The sequence below is a fragment of the Pipra filicauda genome, unplaced genomic scaffold, assembly GCF_003945595.2.
Source record: "Pipra filicauda isolate LSUMZ 115617 unplaced genomic scaffold, ASM394559v2 scaffold2_size9829703_pilon, whole genome shotgun sequence".
NCBI lineage: Eukaryota > Metazoa > Chordata > Aves > Passeriformes > Pipridae > Pipra > Pipra filicauda.
This window is the reverse complement of record NW_024104421.1, coordinates 7,235,133-7,256,422: the sequence shown is the minus strand read 5'-3', so window position 1 is coordinate 7,256,422 and position 21,290 is coordinate 7,235,133. Positions and strand designations below refer to the sequence as shown.

Sequence of the window (21,290 nt, the reverse complement as noted above, 5' to 3'; positions counted from 1 at the left end):
ATAAAACAAAAGATGCTGCAATCTTCTGAGTATGGTTCCCCAAAGTTCTGTGTTCATTCCATTTTCTGGTGGTCAGTAAAGGCATCTACACATGAAAAACAATTTTAAATGACGTTATATATGGAAATATCCCTTTGTCACTGACAGCCTAGCAGGTTGCACTGCAGGCTTTCTGCATTTTACTCAACAGGGAGAATGTAGGTGCCCAATGTGCTTGTTAAGTACGTTTATAGTTACATTTAAATAGTTAGGAATTTGTTATTTATCTTAATGCAGGAAATTGACTCTGAAGCAAAGAGCATGCAAGGGAGCAAGAACCAGTGGTGAAACTTGATCTAATACGGCTGGTAGTTTCAGCTGGAAAAAAACCTGTGAAATTAAGAAAAATGTCTGTTTTAGAATTTTCAAAGTACATTTTTCAGACTTTCAGTTGAATTACAGTTTTTAAATTATACCTTAAAGGTGTCAGAATAAGTTACAGATGAATGTGGTTTTGTGGCTGTAAAAAACTTTTCCGTTAATCTGAAATTCTTGTTGTTTTTTCCTGGTTGTGTCAGTCTCCCCTCTGCCATCCCCCCTAGTTTGTCAAGTTGGCCTTTGAACCCGAAACGTAGGCTATTTGCCTGCCTGTGTTTGTGAGCATGGCAGTGTTGGCATCGCAGTGCTGACTGGACTGCAGAGCTGTGCCACTGTTCGTGCTGTGGCTGCTCCATATGCTTCTCCAGTCTTGGAGGTCAACCATCTAGGAGGCTTTCCTGGAGCTCCGGTCACTCAGGGCCAATTCTCCTTTGGCTGTTTTTACTAGGATGGTTGGAACTACAGGGACAGAGCACAGGTTAGACCTACATTTGTAAACAGTGGGATGCAGCACAGTTGAATTTGTAAGAAACAATTGGTGCTGAGTACCTAATGTTCACTCGGTGTTTTCAGGGAGGGGATGTTACTTAAAACTAGCTTTGCTCTTGTATCACTAGTTGAACTAGTGAAATCTTCCAATTTAGCTTTACTTGTGAAAAATCTAGTTGGCATGTTCTTAGAGCATGCTGTGTTATGAACCAAAGCATGGTAACTAGATATGATCAGGTGACCACTTTCAAAAATGCACTTGTGTTATCATAGACACAGTCATTGTCTGTCTCAACAGGTGACCCTTGAGTCTGTCTGTGAATGGGGAAGGGCACTGTGTCAGATCCCTCTCTCTGGCTTTCCACAAACATCTAGGTGGTGAGTAGAAGCTGATAGAGTGCACCTTTACCCACTGGTAGGGGTAGCAGCTAGGGGCTAGCAACCGAATCTTAAACCCAAAAGACAGACACCCCAACCCATCAACTGAGGGGAAGCATCAGGCAAGTTTCCTTGAAGCCCACAGCAAGCAACAACTAGTACCAGGAGTTGTTTTACTTTATGTAGGACAAGTACCAACAAGTCCTGCTGGGAGAGCAGGCTGAACCTCAATTCAGGATGATACCAGAGCCAGTCAGGAAGAAATATGATTGTTCTAATAATTTGGCCCATGCTGCAACTGAAAATCTATCTTGAGCTCCATTAATTAGAACATTGGCTTCTATTTATGCATATAAGTTAATGAATATTCACCAGACATGTTGATTAGGGTGATGTTATTTGCATATTCTTCCTAGATTTTTAGCCCTTTACCCTTAGGTATTCTAGTATTCAAAATATTCATGTGGCACCAAAGGAAATTCTGATTAGGTATTGGGGGGAAAAAATTCATAATGAAGGTGGTCAGATTTTGGAACAGGTGTTCAAAGATGTGCACCTCTGTTCTTGGAGGTATTTAAAACTTGGCTGGACAAGGCCCTGAGCAACATGAACTATTTTTGACTTTGATTTTAACTTTGAGGTTGTTCCTCCTTTAGCAGAGTACTGGGCTGGTTGACATCTAGAGGACTCTTTTAACATAAATAATTCTGCAATTAATGCAGAAGAATGGTGTGCCTACACTTTATGTATTAATATATTTATAGATCAAGAAAAAGTGTGTAACCAGTACTTTCACGGTTAGTATTACTCCAGAAGTAACAAAATAATCCTGTTAAGTGTGTTGCAATACTTTCTAATGAGGTATCTGCCTTGATTAAGAAGATACTCATCCTGAGTTCATTAGCGAGTCAGTATATCTGATTGCAGTTTTGTCATAGCAGCCGGTCAAGGTAGAACTTAATTTCCCCTTCTATTTTCTTCCAAGGTTTAGTTTGACCAGTTAGTTTGTGCTGAAACTGCAACAAACTTGTCTATATTAAGGTACCTCCAGATGAATTTTGTTGATTCATATGAAATGATGCAAGAAATTGAGGGCAGCACATACACCTGAGTGTAATAATTCTGAAATTGCACTGGCCTGAATGGCCAGGGCTAGTTTGGAGGCTGCATAAAATGCTAACACAGTTAAACAATGAACTTCTCCAGGGCTGACAAGACTTTTAAGACATTAATGAATACATATGCCACATGGAATTGCTTTTGTCACCTGATCCTAGCCCTAACTATGATTATAGCCCCTGGAAACATTACTGAAATGTTATGCTAGGGGAAAAAAACCCAAACCAAACAAACATTATAAACTTCCTCTGCTCTACAGATTTTTCTGAAGATAATGTGAAACAATTAGGAACCAAATGAGCAATCTACATCTTCTGTCTTCTTGGTATAGTCACCCAATGAGGAAAGAGTAACCAAACCGTAGGATTAAGGCAATCTCTCATACAGAAGGCAGTTTCTCATAATGAATAGCAAATATATGAAGTGAGTGCAGTTTGCAAGCCAGAGGCTAAGATTCCTTTTCTTAGGAAATGTTTGTGTAATAATTCTCAACCAGATTTGTAAAAATTAGAGCTAGCACAAAGGGTGAATTTCATGGAATAAATTGCTTGCTACAAACAGTTCATCCAGGGGTATCTGCAACACAGAAGAAGGAAGAGCTGCCTGGAGGTAGCTCAGAACATCCACACCAGTCTTTTCAGGGAAGCTCATCATACCAAAAGCTTAGGCAGGAAATGTCATAAAACAAATACTAGTTGTACAGCTGGATCCTTCTTAGAAATCAACATGCATACTACAAGAGAAGAATGGGTACCTCCTGGTTTCAGGTCTCTGCATGTTACAGGATGGAAGGTGACAGTCGTGTCAGTGCTGGCTGGTGAAGTCTCGAGCAAGCGAGCTGCTGGCTCCCTGCATCTGAGATTCCTCATTGCTTTTACCCAAGGACTGCTGCATATGATCTTAGAGTGGGATAAATTCTTATCTGTACCTGCAAGTTTTCCAGCTACCAAAGATAACTTATTCACAGGCACTGGGTTAATCTGTACCTGAATGTTAAGGATGGTTCCAAAGCCTGCAGGCCTGAAAGCTGTGGGGGAAAAGTGTGAAATCAATCCCCTCATTGACAGGAGGGGAGTATAATCAGATAACCCATGCAATTAACACTTCTGTGTGCCATCATGGGCTGGATCTGAAGTAAGATTACTGAGCTTTACCTAACTGCTCTCAGAGATTACCAGTTTCATGAAAGACCGTCACAAGGATTAGTCTCCGTTGCCAACTGTCAGATGAATTGGTCTGTATTATGCAGAAGACTAACTATGTGATCATATTGACAGTGTAAATTCATGAAACTTGGCAACCACCTTTGCAAAAGTCAAATGACCTCACCAAACAAATGCCTCTGGGTGTTTTGGGATCCAAAATTTAGGATGGAGGTGACCAGTATCTTGGTGGCACTTTGAATTTTCATTCTATTTCTTAAATTAAACATGGTAAAGACTCTTTCTTGGAGCACTTTGAAAGAGTTTAAATATTATATTTAAGGGAGTGGGAGATGCCCAGGGTGTTGAAGAAAGGCTGGTTCAAAAGTTCTAAAAAAAGATTACCCACTAGACAAATAGAGTATGTACACCAGCAATGTAAAGTCTCAATTCTCTTCAGTTTAGAGAGGGATAATGGTTCAGTCACCCTCTGCATTACCCAAAAGTTTGAGTCCTCTACCCAGAATAATGTTTACAGTCCTAGTAGTACAGTAGAAGCTGAGTTTCTTTTGCAGTTGAACTAACATCAGGATGTCCATAGTTTTGAAAATTTAATAGAAAAAAATCAGTGTTTTCAAGTGCTATTTCTGCTATAGCACAGGTTAAAGACTTTCCTTGCAATGGAGAGAAGAGGAAATATTATGTAACAATAAAATGGCAGTTTGGACTGGTGATCAACAGATAGGGGAAGGGAACTGAGAAAGTAAGTGGATCAGTAAGAGGAGTGGCATGTTTGATGCTGTGAATGCTTAGCTGCTTAGGCTGAAGCTATCTCTAGTTTCCTTATCTCAGTTCTGTTTGTAATCTGTCCTTTGCAGGAACAGGGGGTTGCCAGCCACAGTTAACAGCTGCTGAATCCCCCGAGCATCTGTGCTTATGTGATGATAGTATGGCAGAGGTCTGCTCTGCCTCGCTCTAGTTGCATCTTCCTGCTGATCCTTTTCTTAGCACTCTACTGGAACATGTCAGCTACTTTTCTTTAGGATTTTCAGCAAACATTTCCCTTTGGTCACAGAAACCTGGAATATACTGCATGTGTCAACGGAGCAGCTTTGTGGTGGTTTTGTGTTTCTTATGGCCAGCTATAACTCTTGCTATGGCAGCTGCATATGTGAAAAAACCCACTCACTGGTTTGCTCCATAAATACTGTTCCCAGTTATTTCAGCAAAGTGCAGAGCTCAGCTGCAGTTGCATTTGGTCTTCCTGAGTTAGTGCTGAAGGCTGGAGGTGCTCCATAAATTGCAGTTACCCTAGTAAGGGTACGGAAGGGAAAGTTTGCTTTGCTTCCTATCTCAGAGACTGCAGTGAGCATAGCTATTAATTCTCCTGAAGGGTAAGGATTTCATAGCATTTCTCTGAGAAGACTTTCCAAGAGAGCAGTCATTCTGATCCTTGCTGCACTCACTGCTTCTGCTCTCCCAGGGGCTTCCAGGAATTGGATATTTGGGCATCTTGAACCTTGTTCTCTTCTCAGTGGGACAAATAGGAAAACATCAGAAGTATGGAATTATCACTACCCATAAACTCACCCTTCTCATTATTTTTATTGGCAGGTCCAGGCAAATGAAAGCCTTATTCTAAGTTTCAAAAGCAAATTCTCACCTCTAGTTAGATATGTGCTGATATAGCTGCATTGACTCAGCATAGTCACTCTCCTACACTTGTGAGAGTGGGTTTAAATAAATGGTTCATGTTTAAATGCAAAGCAATCCCAAACACTGTCATTTTGGACCATGAAGAGCTTGAGTTTCCCAGTAAGCTATTGCCTGCTTCTGCCATGGTTTTCTGCTGGGTGGACACCATTGCTCCCTGGTGGAGCTGGCAGGGCTTCAGCACCCTTCCTGCACAGCCTTTGTGAACTGCAACACCAAGTGCCCTGTTTGCCCACCCGGTTGACAGCGCTCCTGAAGGTCTTTTTAGATGTACTTAAGTCTCATTAACACCATGGGGAAGTAAGCATAAGCCCAAATTTAAAGATACGGTCAAGTGATGACCTGAATTCAGACTGTGATATCTTTCTGCTTTAGGCTTTGGTAAAAGCTATTGAACAGCTCACTGCATTACTCCTAACAGTATTTGCAGAATTAAGTCTGATGGACCTTGCTAGAAATTAGCCTCTTTGGTTTTAGAGGAGCTGTTTCTGCTGATTACTTTTAGAAATTATAGCAAACGGAACAGGATTTTTTCTTCCTTCCTTCTGCAAGCTTTTATTTTGAATCTTGGCTCTGTGTCTATTTCTGTTATTCTATATAAATCTCTTGTCTGGGCAGGTATCTGATAACTTACAGATTATTTTCTGAAAAATGAGCATTTTCCATTTTCTTGCTGATGCTTCTGGTCCAGGAAAGCAACCGAACAAAACAGGATACAAAAACCTATAAGAAGGCAAGGTTGTGATTTGGGGATTTTTTTAAAAAGCTCTTTGCACACTAGCTATCTTTTTTTTTTAAATACTATTCTTAGTTTGAAACTTTAATTCTGGGCGTACATTTGGTGCCCAGATGGTGCAGACTCACACAGAAGCCCATCACGCTGTCAGGGCAGGCGGATACATATGTAAATATTTTGCCTTTTTCCCCTATAATATTTGGCTTTGTCTAATCTAATTGCTGTCAAAGGCAGAATGTGAAGAATGCTTAAGAGAAGCAAACAATGAGGACCTCAAATGTTTATATTGCACTAACTTTGGAAGATGCTGGTAGGCTCTGATGTAACTAATAATTTGTTTCATGGGCTTTCTTATTCATGCTGTGAATTCATGGACTATTATCTAAGTTTATGCCAAGTACTATCTTACAACCTGAAGTAGAAACCTGAGTTTCTGGTGGTATAAAAGCATATTTTACCCCATGGAACTGTCAATATAAGGCTAATGGGTCTACCTTTTCAGTTCAGGCTGACAGTAAGTGTTCTCTACCTGCCTCTTTGTGTATAGTGCTCTTTATTATTTATATAATTCATTGCTTCATTTAATTTATTCTATTGAGTGCTTGTCTTAATGTATTTTTAATACATAAAAGCATTTCCAGCATAGCTGCTTCTCTGACCATTGGTAGCTAGCAACCAACAGTGGCCAACCACATTAGGGATACCTATTTAGTTATCAAAGGCCTGATCCAAAATACCATAATATTAATAGAAAAATGGCTTTCATGAGCTTTGAATCTGACTGCGTAGTGAGAAGGTGTAATAAAGCCAGTGATAACTGAGAATGCTGGCAAAAGGAATGCAGGAAACCTGACTGGCTTTCATCGACACAAGAACAGTTATGCTATCCTGTGGTTTCTGATCATATGTGAAATTTGGCTGGCTGTGAATCATGGAAAGCATCAGACTACACCAGACCCATTCCTCTAAGGACACTCACTATGCAGAGACGTGCCAGGAGATCAGGGCCTGGAGTTGTGATTATTGTACAGGAAGGAAAATGTCTGTAAAAGGAGAATGTAATAATGTGACCAAAAGGTAACAGAAGCAGCATGTGATGCTTTTTCCCATGGAACACAGATGAAATCCTGACTGCAGGAGAAAAAAATTGCCCATTTCAGCCATTCATGTTGCCATCTGAGGCTCATTGTTCAGGCATGCCAATAAATTCTGTTTCTGAACCTTTTATGAAAGTGTCTGGGTGTCATATTGTCAAGAGACATATTGTCATGTATCCTGCTGTGGGGTGGAAAGGGGTCAGGCAAATTGTTTACTATCTGATGTATTATTTTTTTCTGTGTTGTTTTTCATTGCTTGAGGAAAGATCAAAGATGTTTGCTCTGTGTATCTCCTGGAGTATGGGCACTGAGACCCATGACTGTACAATAAGCTAAGACATGAATTTACAATTTCAACACAGTAACTGTATTGCTGCTGCTCACTCATGTTTCAGAGAAAAGACATGAAAGAAGGGGTAATTTGCCTAATAGATATCTGATGGTGAAAGCTGACACTCTGCCAGCTACTATAGGGCCAGACTGGGAGGTTCCTGGAATGTGTGGAAGATCACATCCAAACTTACAATACAGGTAGTCAGGTTACCCTACAGATAAGCTTCTCATGGGCCACAGATGGTGCTGATTGTCGATGGTAGCGATTGCTTTGCTCCTAAGCTTTGTTTTTGGTTGTCAAACCCATCTGGTCTACAACTGGGAGGACACATTGCATTCACTTAACAGCACTTTCTCTTCTGCATTTTGCCTTTCCCAGGAGCAATTGAGCGGTGCTCGTACATCAAGTACCACTACTCCTCAGCGACCATTCCCAAGAACCTCACCTACAACATCACCAAGACAATCCGCCAGGATGAGTGGCACGCCTTGCGTAAGTGTTGCTGGCTTCCTTCTCCGTTCTCCTCGCGCGCAGGCTGAGGGAGGTGCTCGCTGATGAGTGAGAGCAGAGGCTTTGACTGACGGCCCATTCAGAGCCCTCATCTCACATACAGTTTGTCTTCGTAGCAGACAAATCGATTTGTTCTCAGGACCTACATCTCTGTTTCTGCTGCTGACTAGGAATTCTGCTGAGGCATGAGAAAGTGGCAGCGGGGAAAAGGCATTTGTATGCAGGGATTAATACTGAGTTAAATACAAAAATGAATAACAAAATCAATGCCCCATTTTTTAATTCAGTAGAATGCTCTGTACGTGAGTGGATTCTCATGCAGTTGATGCTGCTGCTGAGTTTCCTGCTTCCAGGAGAATTCATTGCTGGCTTTTATTGTAGAATATGTCCTGGTGCCAGAAGCTACTGGGTGGCAACAGTCTCCTTTGAAGATCTAGGGAGAGAATTGCTGCACCCTTTAAGGCAGAGGGAAGGAGCTTAGTGCTCAGTGATAATTGTAGCCAGTGGTCACCAACTCGTAACATTTGCTGAAGCAACAAGATCTGACAGGGATGGAATTGCCTTGGGATGTATTGGCTGACCTTAAATCTTGTCTCGCTCTCATCTTGGAGATGGAAAACCGTTTTCACTGATAAAATGCAAGAGGTAGGATTTCGCAAGGAAAGAGGCCACTGAAACTTGATTTTGTTACTATATAGTCATGGGGACTGATGAACATGGTGAGCAGCTCTGTTTTGGTGGAAGCAGTTAACAACTCCTTGAAGGTGGCAGGGGTTAAGGAAATGCTGACTGATGAAAACCTTGAAAGGTGGTAGTGAGCTTCCACTGTCCGGACTGTGTCAGTTTGAGAACTGTGCTAGACCTCTGGTGTTCTCAGGGCTTTCAGTCTCTGTTTCACTCCTGCCTAATGTGGCTGTTGCTTTGGAAGGGTCCTTTTAAGCTCTGGGGAGGAGAAGGTGCAATGTTATAATTGATTTCCTGCATTGGTGAGGTCGGGTATGGTTTGAAATTCCTTGGTGCTTGTAGGCCTGGCTGGTCAAATCTGGTAAAGAATTAAGAATGCCCTAGAAGGTCTTGCTAAATGCCAGTTTTTTATTTTACTTTATTTTTAATTGTGTTTGTGTGGATAAATACATATTTTGATTGAGACATCACAAAGAAAAGGAATAGCTGAACTCATGCCTGTCAGAAGGTTGTAAGACACTGGTATTGCAAAATACTGTTCTGTGCTCATTTGACCCTGTAATCAGAAGACCAGTTCCCTTCAGGTTTTCTTCTACCACCTGTCTTCTCTGCTGGTGTTAGTTTTATGTTAACATTGCTCATCTGGGGGCAAAAAAAAAAAAAAAATGTACCCCCCAGACATCTTCTGTCAGGGCTGTAGGGAGGGCCTTTGTTTATGCTTTTTTTGGTGTACGTGTGTTTTTGCCACTGTTGTGAGCAACAATGACTTCTCTGCAACCATCCACTGGGAATCTCACTGTCTAATGTAAGAATTATTATCTAAAATTAATCTTTATCTCAGCAATGGCTCAAGTAAAGGCTTATATACCCGGTCATGTGCATCTTGGTGTGTGCATCCCTTGGTGGGATCAGCAAGTTCCCGAGCCTGGTGTGTTGGCAGCTGATGGGAGTGTTCAGTAGGTCATTTGTCAGTCTCCAAAGTAGCAGTCTAGACACTCTGTGCTCACACATTTACATATCTGATTTGGTCTGAGGCACTCTCAGGGTGAGGCTGCTTGTGCCCTCTCTGGGGAGGGTACATGGAGTGTTGTGGGCGTTCCTGTATATTTCTGACCCAAATTTTCTTGCCAGTTCATGATTCAGATGAGTGTAGGTAGGTGTAGATAGAGCTGAAGTTTGAATCTACTTATCTACAGACAGAGAAGAAGAGAAATATTTTGCTGAAGCTCTTGCTTCTCCAGAGCAGTTATGGGCAAGTGGAGAGTGCTTGATATGTGGAGTTAGCCAATAAAGGTTCTGGAGGTCACTGCATTGAAGAGTGAACTGATTCTGTATGACTAGTTCCTGTGTAGGAACAGCAACCTGTTTTAAAAAACTAGGGCAATGCGAATCTTTTCAAGTTGTGATTTGGTTGAGGGGAATGTTGTCCCTTTGCAGTGCAGTAGACACTTAGACCCTTCAGAAAGTCCCAGTGATTTTAGTCCCTGCTTTAGCAGCTGACCCTGTTCTATGCCCCTGGACTAGTTTAATCCAGGTCACAGCTACTTCATTTCACCACTGCTTATCCTGATACATCCAAGTCAACCTGGCCATTATTTTCCTCTGAACAATTTCCTGTTCAGAATTTTCCTTTTTAGTGAGTGTTGTGACAAACTGCAAAAGGAGCTGGAAGGCTGGTGATCTTCCTTCTCTTGCCATGGATTATTTTTCAGATCTGTAGGATGAAAGAGGAAAAAAAGTATTTCCATGAAACACTGGGGCAAAATGGCATCCTGGAGAATTTCAGAGGAACTGGAAAAGCGAAACCAGAATGTCTGATCACCCTGCTAAAAAAAAAAAATTGCCTCTACCAGGCTGAAGCCACTGTTGTCCTTTGCCAGTAGTGATTATTTTCCTTCCCTAGTGTCTGGGCAGCAAACTGTTGTTCCTGGGAAGGAAATCTGTGGGTTTGCATGTTTACTGGGTTGGGAATCAGCGAGAAGGGGCCTTCAGCTGTGCACCACAGACCGCTTTTTTCAGACTGGCAGGCAGGACTGATGGTCCAGCAGTTTCTCTCGAATTGCAGGAGCGGGTGAGGGACAACTGATTTGAGGCTGAGGCCCTCATGGCACCAGTTGGCACAGAAAGCAGATACTCCTCTAGCTGTGCTCTCAGCTATGCTGGAAGAACCCGGGAGAGCAGCTGGTCCGAGAGGAATGGTTGGAGCTGACTTTACCATTTTTGATTTTTGTCTTCTTTCATTCTGTTTGACATTTTCAAGATGGAACCTTTGCTCCAAATTGATTGCCTATGGCAGCATGAGCCGGGGAAATAGGACTTGTCTTCTCTGCAATCACTTCCTCTCAACTATCTCTAGTTAAACAGGGATAGAGGGAAGGATGATTGTAGTATTGCCAGCTCTTGCCTGTCAGGAGATAAATGTTCATCTAATTAGACAAAACAAGTATCTATATGAGCTGGGAGGAGAAGGAAGAGGAAAAGAAAATGTGTCCGACAACTTTGAGCATGAATAATTGTCTCTTTATGGAACATGCCAGTGTAATATGACTGATTTGCTATTAGGCATTTACCCTGTCACTTTTTGGCCCTAGGCTTGTGCACAAAACTTGATCCATAGTTCTGTCATCTGAAAAACTGTAGCAGCATCACTGTTGCTCTTAGAAAAGGAGGTACATTATTGCAGTAAAAACTGGAGAAAATCCGAGCAGTTCTGTATTTATTCACGCATTGTTCTGTGTGGTTTATGCTGTTCTTGTAAGTTCACTTTCATTATACTACAGGTATGTGTTCACACAGGGAAGTGCTCATGGCAGCAGTTTGAGCTGTGGGATATGGTGCAGGCTTTGGGAAGGGTAAGAGGCGTTTTCAGGTGATGGAATAAGCATGTCAAGATGGATGCTTGTACTTTAAGAAAGTTGACCATAAAAAGGAGACCATGTTGATGTTAATTTTTTTCTTGTCCCAAAATCTTCATGAAACCATTATCTGGTATATTATGGTAAAGCGGGTGAAAGGCTGTGTTTGCTTGGAAAATGGTAGTACCACCAAGGCAATGATGTGCTATATTCAGTTCGGCATTGTCCAGGAGCCAACAGTGCTGTTCCCTAAATCACTGTGAAGGATAAGGCACTCAAAGCCCAGGAAGTATTTAGTCTACTGGCTTACTCTTCAGAGCACAACAGGCACCTGTTGGGTTGATGCTGAGTTTTTTTATCATCAGAAGGATTGTAGTAAGGTTATTTCTGTTCATTCCTGTTTGGTTTTGTGTGGGTGTGTTTGGTTTTGTTTTGGGGTTTTTTTATGTAGACTGTAGACAACCCAAACTCTATATTCACCTTATGCTGCAGTCTTTTAAGAATCAACTTTTAAGAATCCTTTTGTGTAAAAGGATAACCACAGCATAGAAGATGGGTGCAGAGAGGAATTTGTAAGTATGCTTATGCCAACTGTGTCTACACTTCATTGTCTTGCTGGGAAAGTTAGGATTAGAAACTTATTCTGAGGAAGCCAAATAGTGCAGAAAAGGGAGGAAGATGCAGATAAGAGGAGAGATTGTCTTCATATGTTCTTCTAGCATGATGATGTCTTGTTTTTGCCTCTAGCTTTTGTTTAGACCTTATGCTTCCTTCCTCATTTTTACCTTTGAAGATACTTGTATTTGGCATGGGTCTTCTTTGTGTCCTTGAACTATTTCAACAAGAACAACTGTGTAGGTACTACAGGATTGTGGATTAGCCTGCAGTGGGCTCAGACCTGCCTGGGGCCTCACAGAGCTGATGCTCATGGGTGTCTCTGCAGTCTTGCTCACTGTGGTCTTGGCAAGGGAAGGTTAAAAGGAGGCTTTTCCAGAGCCACCTTCTCTCCAAGGCAGGTGAAGAAATTATTGTGACTTTAAAGAACTGCAAACAAGCACTGAAAACAAGCTGCTGATGTGATTTCTTGAAGAGTAAGACCTCTTTCTCTTGGAGAATAAGTGGAACCACTCCCTCTTCCCTTTTTCCTGCCTTGGTAGCTGAAAATGGGACAATTGCTGCATGGCACTCAGAGCCTTTGGCATGCATGAAAGTTTCATGGCTTGCATGAAGGTTTCCACATCAGAAGAGAGATGAAAAATTCTTCCTTCTGTCCAAAAGCTTTTGTTTTGCTGACTCACAGAGCCTATCATGTGAGGTAGATAGTTGGGTCTTTAAGTCTGTTACTTTTTCTTCCTCCCTATATATCACAAATCTGATTCTGTATTTCGGATTACACATGGTAATGAAAGAGGGAATTTGTCTATTTGCTCTTCTCCAACCTTCCATTGCCACCTGGGCCTGTCTTCCACAGCAGCTGTGTTTTGTGTCCAGGAATGTGAGGAGTGCTGCATCTGGGCAGAGAGTGGCTGGAATTGCTATGGAAACTGATCTTTTGCTGCACAGCTTAGAAACTGTGTCACCAGACTGCTTTAGAGAGAACCAGTTCATAAGCAGGTAGCTGATGCTTCTTAGGAAGTGCTTTCTGGGCTTTCTGAAAATGCTTCTTGCCTGACACTGTGGGATCTCCTTTGCCTGTCACCTGCCCCTGCATTTTTACTGCAGGACCAACCCCAGGATATGGGCTCTGAATTTAGAGCATCAGCACGGGGAGCTGCATTGTCAGAGCAACAGTCATAATGCCTTGTATTAATTGGAATGATAACGTTCATCTGCACTGCTGAAAAGCTGCAATAATCCTGTGTTTGTGATGGTCTGAAAGCCATTTGCATAAAAAATGAACTCCAAAGTCAAAAGTAATAGCCTGGCACATTCTGAGCGGAGAAGGTACTGGAGGAAATGAGGGATTTTTACTGGATGTAGCAAGTGGTAGTATTTTAATTCATACAGCATCTATACTGAAAACCGAGTGGATTTTTATCAGCCTTAATGCTCCAAACTTTGCAGGAGATAAGGCCTTCCTCATTTAGGCCTACAAAGCACTCATATAACTCCTTATAACCAGTCAAACTACTGGTGAGGTGGATGGAAAAATATCCAACAACAATTGTGGAGATTGTTGGCAACAATTAACACTCTGAAAAAGACTGCCACGTCTACACTTGGTAATTTCTACAGATTTCCCAAGCCTTCTCATTCCATGGAACAAGATGTTGAGATTTGCACAGCAGCTCAGCTGATGGCTTGACAATGCATTAGTAACACCAGTAGGCTCATGGGCTTGACCCTGTCTGCTTTTATAAGCAACAATAAATATTTCATTTTTGTATCTGTATTAAGTGCTGACCCCAGAGAATTTTTTTTCCTCCCCTAGGTATTACTGAAAGCAGTGTTTGAAATAAATAGGCAGCATCCCACTTTTCTTGCTCCTTTCTTCTACTCTCTCCTGTACTCTCTTGGGTCTCCTTCCATTCCTATCTTCCTCTACAAGGAAAAGCTGTTTCATTTTTAATTAGCTACCTTGACCCCCAGATGGAGATACACCCTGAAGTATGGCACCATCCTGCTGGTCAGTGCCATTTGGCTGATGACATGATGTCATTCCTTAATGCATTGGTTACTAAAACAGCCGGGCAGCCATCCCGGAGGTCAGGCAGGCAGCAGGTGCTCACATGCCTGGAGGTCTAGTGTTGTTGGATCTTCACTGTGCTCACTGTTCCCATAGCTAATGACCAGGTGGTAGTGACAGACCTTCTCATTGCCCTCTCTCTGCTGTAGGGTTTTCTTCCTATCATGCTATTTCCAGCTAAGATATCTATTTTTTTTTTTTGGCATCAAAGCCTAAGACCTATTTTGAAATCTGTAAGGGATTTTATCGCCTTCTGCTGGGCTTCATCTTAGGATCTGCTAATATGGCTGTGACCTTAATACCTACACTGATGAATAACTTTCCCAACTGCATGCTACTCTTTATTTTGCTTCTTAGAGACAGAAGAGTAGAGCAGGAGCAAGGGAGAAGGTCAATAGATCCTCCAGTCCTGAGCTGACAGGAGTGCCTGAATAGAAAACATGACCAAGATGTAGGCAGGGAGGAAAGGAGGACAAGTATGGGGTAAAACTTAGTGCTGGAGATTTGGGAGAGGTTAAGATAAGGGATTGCTGAGCATTGCAACTGGGATAATGGTCGGAGTGGTGGACTGGAACAATTTGGGAGGGAAGGTGCAAAAAGTGGCATCTTGGTGTTGGAGTGAAGTGGGGAACAAATCGGGAAGGATCCCCTCCAAAGCCCTGTTGAAAGAGCAGTCAGAAGTCTTAGTGTGCATCTACTGCTAATGCAACTGTGAAACAGTGGCAGAGGGGAGGTCTCATCCTGCTCTCTCAGCCAACAGGTTCTTCCTGCAGCTCACTTAACATGGGGCTGAGAGGTAAATCAAAAGACTATTATTCTGCTGACAAACCACTTACCAGTATTCTGAATCAGTAAGAAACCCCACACTAGAATTTCTGGTTTTGCAGTTTGTTGTTTGTTTTAAAGTTCACTTAAAATCTGATGAACATTTTTAAGGTTGCAAACAGAAACATGCAAAGTTAGGAGATGACACAGTTTAGGCTGCATACTTGGTCTTAATTTATCTCCTCTCAGCACACTCATTATCAAGTCCTTAATAACTGTAATCACATACCCCTGCCTTGTTCCATACATTTGGGATATTCTGCTTCCATTCAATGATGTCTTCAATGTTTGGTTTCTTTTTCATTGCTTAATGTATGGTTGCTGACCTTTTTAATTGCAGGTTACACATCTGCTGATCCTATGACAGAGTTAACCACTTCATGAACTTTGTCATATTTCCATTTATTGTACTGAAGCATGGCATGTAAAGATAATTATATTAATATCTAGTAACACCTTGTGATGGGCTGTAATTCCCATTCTAGGCCTGACAATCAAAGATAACTGGTTTGGGATTTTTGGGTGTCTAGATGGAGATACTTATGACTTGGGTTTCCCAGTACTTGTCATTAAATAGCCTTTTGTATTTCCAGAGCACAGCTCCTGTTGACTTTCAGTGCAAGTATAAGTGTACTCTGTAATGAAACTTCAAGTTGCCACCCAACTCACACTGTGCTGTAGTGAATGAGGAAAATGCAGATGGGGACCACATCTGAAGAAGTTTCTTAGGCTAACTGACCTATCAGCACCAAGGACTTTTAGGGTAGCTGTAGAGGAAAGTGCTTGTGTGAGAGGGAGGAGGGGCTGTTGTCAGCTGGCTGATCTTTGCTCTGACCGCTCTTTGCTAGAGGGGTTGCATGTGTTCTCACCTTTCACATTGACCCTTTCAAAGGGTCGTGTTCTTGTGTTTCCTGGCTTTGGCACACTTGACTCAGCAGCCTTCATATTGATTGGTTTTGGTTTTTTTTTTTGTTTGGTTTTGGTTTTTGTTATATTTGTGTGTGCAGGCACTTGGATTCACCTTGGCTTAGGTGGTATTTCACTTTGTCCCCCACTGTTATATAGGGAAAAAAAAAAGACATTTTTATCTTCACCATCGAAAAGAGTCTTAGGGTATTTATGGAGCTGTTCTGAGTGCAGGAGAATCAAAAGTATTCTCCAGTCTTACTAGTGATTTTTTGCAAAAGGAGTATTAGAGACTCTTTGCCTGTTGCAGCGTGGAGATGTTGACAGGTAAAACACACCGTTGCTAATCATTTCCAGTCATTCAGCCAGTCAAAATATAGCTTTATTAATATGCATACAGAGCTCTCTGTTTCCCTTCTCTTCCTCTGGAGAGACACAGAGGGGGAGAGATGGGCGTTTTTCTGTCTCTTGGCTAATCAAGAATGATGCCTTGTGCATTCTTAGGGTGAGAACAGAGGAAAGAACAAACAGGATGATCTAATGGGTCTCATCCATCTGACTTCTATAATTTTTGATTTATATACCAATTTAATGCCTGGTTTATGATGATTTATGTCCCAGTTGTTTTATACCCCAGTCTGATGCCCCACCCCACAATGTTAGTGAGGTGAAATCCAGGTGGTTAAACATTTCAAGGTGATTACAAGCCATGTGCCACACACAGAGTCAGTAGTGAGGAGTTAAGGGCTTCCTTACTTCAGTGCAAGAAGAAAGACGTTAAGTGGAACATTTCGGAATTGAACTTATTGTGATTTATTCACAAAGCCGTGCACCATCCACAGGGAAACATCACAGCAGCCAGGATCAGATAGATGCCAAAAAACTTTGAATCAAACAACCTGACTCTGACCCGACAGAAGCTCCAGGCTGAAACATATAGGTGATATTTATATGTTGATAGCTACTAGACAGTGGTTGCCAGTTTAATTACTGTTTTGCAGTGATGCTCTTTATACATGGAATTGCAGAATACACCCCCAGTCCTCATGTACAACCCGAACATCCTCCTACTTGCTACTTTGGAAAGGTCTAAAATATGTCAGTATTAATGTGCGAAAACCATAATGCAGCTTTACATCCTCAGAGTCTTAGTATTAACTGGGCCATGATGATTCTGGCCACGTTGTCAGAGGTGAATGTAGTTCCGGACCATGAAGACTGGATGAAGTTCAAGGATTTGTCTTAGGGCCCATCCCAAGACTCCTTAATTGGCTGGGTGAATCACAGTTTAGCTGTTCAATTATTCCCTGCCCACCTCCAGGAACTGATTGCACAGTTGGTGAGGGAATAAGAAATCAGGAATATAAATCAACTGCAGGTATTTCCTATGGGCATTCAGAGTTCAGTCTCACAAATCTCATCCGGCTGCTCTGGATGTAGGTTATATTTAATGGAGCTTGAGCCTGCATGTCCCTCTGCATCACTGGAATTATGACAGCTAATTTGAATCTATCTGCTGCTAGTGCGTGCAGATGATCGATATCTCTTTCATAAATACAAACTCTCTCATCTCTACCTCCATCAACTCAGTCTTTCCTGGCTTGCCCTTTTGCAACCTTGTATATTTTGTTTTTTTCCCCCCCAAACTTGATTCTCACCTAGATATTCTGAGAGAAGAAAATCAATGGAAGAATATCAGTTGCTCACCTAAGAGGGGCTTCTTTGCCATACGCAACCAAGGCTATAAATAATTCAGTAGGGTCCCTGTCTTTTCTTTCCTCCTATGAGATTGGGTTTATTAAAATTTTATGGGAGAGGACATGGAGGTGGCTGAGTTACTGGTTTAATCTGGTACAATCTTTAGCAATGCATTAGCTGAGTACTAGCTGCTCTTTACTCATCATAGGCACACACTAAATCAGTCTTCCTTGTAGAATCCATTTTGCATCATGTTATAATCATGTATTTGAACATGATGTAATGCCATTCCTTATAACTTTCTCTCATGCCTGACTGTGTTGCCATGGGAAGAAAAGTGTTAAACTGCCAAGGCGAGACTTAATCTTTTTTCTTTCAGTGTCAGGAGGAAGTCAGTAGTGGCATGAATCCATATAGACAAAGAGCCTAATCAAAAGGGAGCAATAGACTGGGGACTAAGAGTTTGAGTTTGCTTATATTCATACCAAAATAATAATTGTACTGAAACAAGAATAGATATTCTGAAAATAAAAATAGTGTGAAATCAGCATCTGGGTGCTAAATACTCAATGGATTTCAGAAGAAGAAACGGACTCCTGGGGATCTGGGACTTTCTGGTATTTCAGTGAAAATGAAGAGATTCCACAGTTAAACTTTTCTCTTAATGCTGCTGCTGACAGTGTGTAGGGGACTTTCCATCCCAGCATTTGAAACACTTGGGCAATGGTTTTCACTCAGTATCCTTCTGACTTAAACAAGGTGCTGAAGGAGGAATATGACCCAAGTACACCCATTTCACAGAAAGAATTACAGAGAAGTTAATTGACCTGCTAAATGTCATGCAGAGAGTGAGTGGGAGAGCCAGAAACAGAACTCAGGTCTTTGGACTCCCACTGCTGTAAGTGCTAGACAATGCTGTCTCCTGTAGTGCCAGGGATTATGCAGTATATCTCCCAGAAAAGATTTGCAAAACCATATATCAAGAATGTATTTTTTTTCTGAAGATATTAAAAAAAATACTATAACTTTCAAATGAAAACTTACTGGCCAAAACTCATTAGATACATTGGTGTCTATTTTCTCCTAGAAATAATAGCAAAACAAAGACTGCTAATGGATTAAGGTATGACAAAATGGGGATTCCTCAGCACCTGCTGAAAACCAGGTCCTTGGAGATATCTATGGGTGAGAAACTAGAATTGATAATTTTCAAAAAATTTTCCACAGAAACATGTGTAGGTGGTGTGGAATTTCTGCCGTGTATAACTCTAAGCCAGTGTCCTTGCTGTTTGTCAGAAGGACTGATACAGCACAAGTGACATATTGGTACTCAGTTTTACCTGCAAGTAATCTTAACTGTCATGTTATTTGAAAAGTAATCAAATTACTACATTTTGAGAAATAATAATTGTCAGTCCTGTTACAGAACCATAAAATAATCTGGAAGAAATGCACACTGAATGGGAAACTGTAGGCATATAATTTAAAAATTGCCTTCCTGATATGGCCTGGGGAGAACCTGTTGTGTATGGTGAATCCTCCCTGGTCAGTAGCTTGGCCACAGCCAGCTCTGCACCTCATCCCAAAATGGCAGGGGTCAGGAAATAATTAATTGCCAGGTATAGTCCTGCAGCAGTAGCTGTGAATCATCAGCTGCCAGGCAGCATTAGAGCTTACCTGTGACTTATTCCACAAAAACCTAGGCTGAACTGGTCTTCAGCTTGTTTCAAAAATATCTTGATCCCTCATGGAACTCGGCATACCAGGACCTACATGTTGATTATTTCTGCTGTATTTCATTGCTGTTTAGCTCTTTTCATGAAAGCAGGATTTTTTTATTCAGTAAATAAGCCTTGGCTCTGACACCTAACCCTTAACACCAGCCTTCTGTACTGACTTCAGCTGATGAAGCAGAAAACTCTGTGGTGACATCACATGTCCAGATCTTTCATGTAGTAGGAGTTGAGAATTAGAGGCTTTTGTAACAAGGAACCAGGTAGAGAAATGCAGAAATCCCACTTGATATGGCAACTGGATGAGCTTCTCAGAGTAGTCCTCCCAGTTTTCCAGAAGGAATCAGTGCTTCTCTGAAAAGCTGAATTGGCAGCTCTGCTAGGTGAAGCTTTTTGACAGGACCAAGTGTTGCACAGGCAGGACGCTTTGCAAATCTGTGTGATGCATGGATGGATCAGATGGCTTGATGTATCTCTTTGGCTGCTAGCTCCTGGGATTCCCTGATTAGCAGTTCTGGCACTGGCTTCCAGTGGGAAGCCATCCTCTATGCAAGTAAGAGAGCAGAGTTCTAGAGGTAAATGAATCCCCATTTTATGGCAGTCAGATGCCAGCAAGTTAAATTTAAGGATATTATTTTATTTTTTTATCACAACTGGGGGATCTTCAGTATTTTACTAGCCAGAAAAGAGAGGCTATTTGTCACCAGCTTATTGGATTCACAATGGGTGTTTTACTGTTCTTTTCTCATAGAGCAGAGGAGTTGATCTGTAGCTGCACCAAGGCAATGCTTGAAGAAGACATAGTAGATACTGTTGTAGGGGCTGAGACCTGTTACTAAGGTCTGGGAGATCCCTAAACGTGATGGTGCAGTCCTTAGAAGAGATGCATTAGCTGAAAGGGTTCCACCTGAGTGGGGGACCACAGAGAGCTAATTCCCAGGCAGTGATGGCCTATAAGAATTGCAAACTTGTTTATGAAGTTGGCAGAAGGAACTGCAGTCAAGGAGAGGATATAGGTAGGATGCTGGTGTGGCCCTGAGTCGGCTGCAGAGGGCTCTGACCCACACAACAATCTCATCTTGGTGGAATTGGGGGGGAACTAGTTTGGGCCAGAAAGCCATCTGCTTTGACAGCTGCCTCCATTTTGATGTTGATAAAAAGGGAAAAACATCTGGTGGTGGCTGTTTAGTGGTGTGGTTGGCAGTTGGAGGAACACTGCTGCTTTCCAAATCTCTTATTCCTGTGCTGTAGGCATAAGTAGAGAAAACACTCCCAGGTGGAGGAGCAGGAGTCTTACAGTCTTGGGGAGTGGTGAGCTCAGAGAGGAACTCTTTGTATGCCTGGGAGGCTGTGTGTTTTTTTTTTTGTTTTGCTTTTCCTTCTGAGATTTGAGAATGCAAGTGGATGAGCTTTTAGTGGTGCCTTAAAGAATATGAATTAGGAATCCAAGGTGATGTGTGTAAACACCTGGGGAGAAGCTAAAAAGAAAACAGAGCATAATGGAAAATCTACTGGGGGAAATAAAAATACAATGCCTAGATGCTCTTCTGTGTATAGAGAGAACTTCTCTCCTCTGTTTATTATTCATTGATGTGGATGCATTAGGTTCATGTGAAAATCAAACAAATTCCTGACATTGCTGGCAGTGCTGAGACAATAACCAGAAGCTGTTGCCTCTGTCACCTTCCTTTTGCAGCCAAGTGTGATGGTGAACGAGGCTGGCAGGAGTTTGCCATCACTCACTCATTACTTTTTGAAATTTGCTTCTGTCTGTGTGTGTCAAGCTCTTGGCACAACTCTGATAAGCAACAGAAAGGTTGAGCCTTTCCACAGATCAATAGAGATCAATCTCTTCATTTTGACCAAATGACAAAACAAAACCAGCTATTAAAAGTATGTTTTTACTTTTCCTTAACACCTTCTAACTGACAGCTAGCAAGCATCTCCCAAAACCAAAGCACCAAGGGACATACAGGAGAGCTCTTGCCTGCACATTACTTATATTGATACCATCAGAGGGACGATGTT

General features: G+C 41.8%; 1 protein-coding gene across 1 annotated transcript in view; it reads left to right on the top strand.

Moving 5' to 3' along the window:
- TMEM178B (transmembrane protein 178B) overlaps window positions 1-21,290 on the top strand; it is a 217,495-nt gene that overhangs the window by 52,837 nt on the left and 143,368 nt on the right. The window contains exon 2 of the mRNA XM_027743745.2: window positions 7,744-7,857. Within this exon, the coding sequence (XP_027599546.1) occupies window positions 7,744-7,857 (114 nt within the window). The remainder of the gene's footprint in view (window positions 1-7,743; window positions 7,858-21,290) is intronic.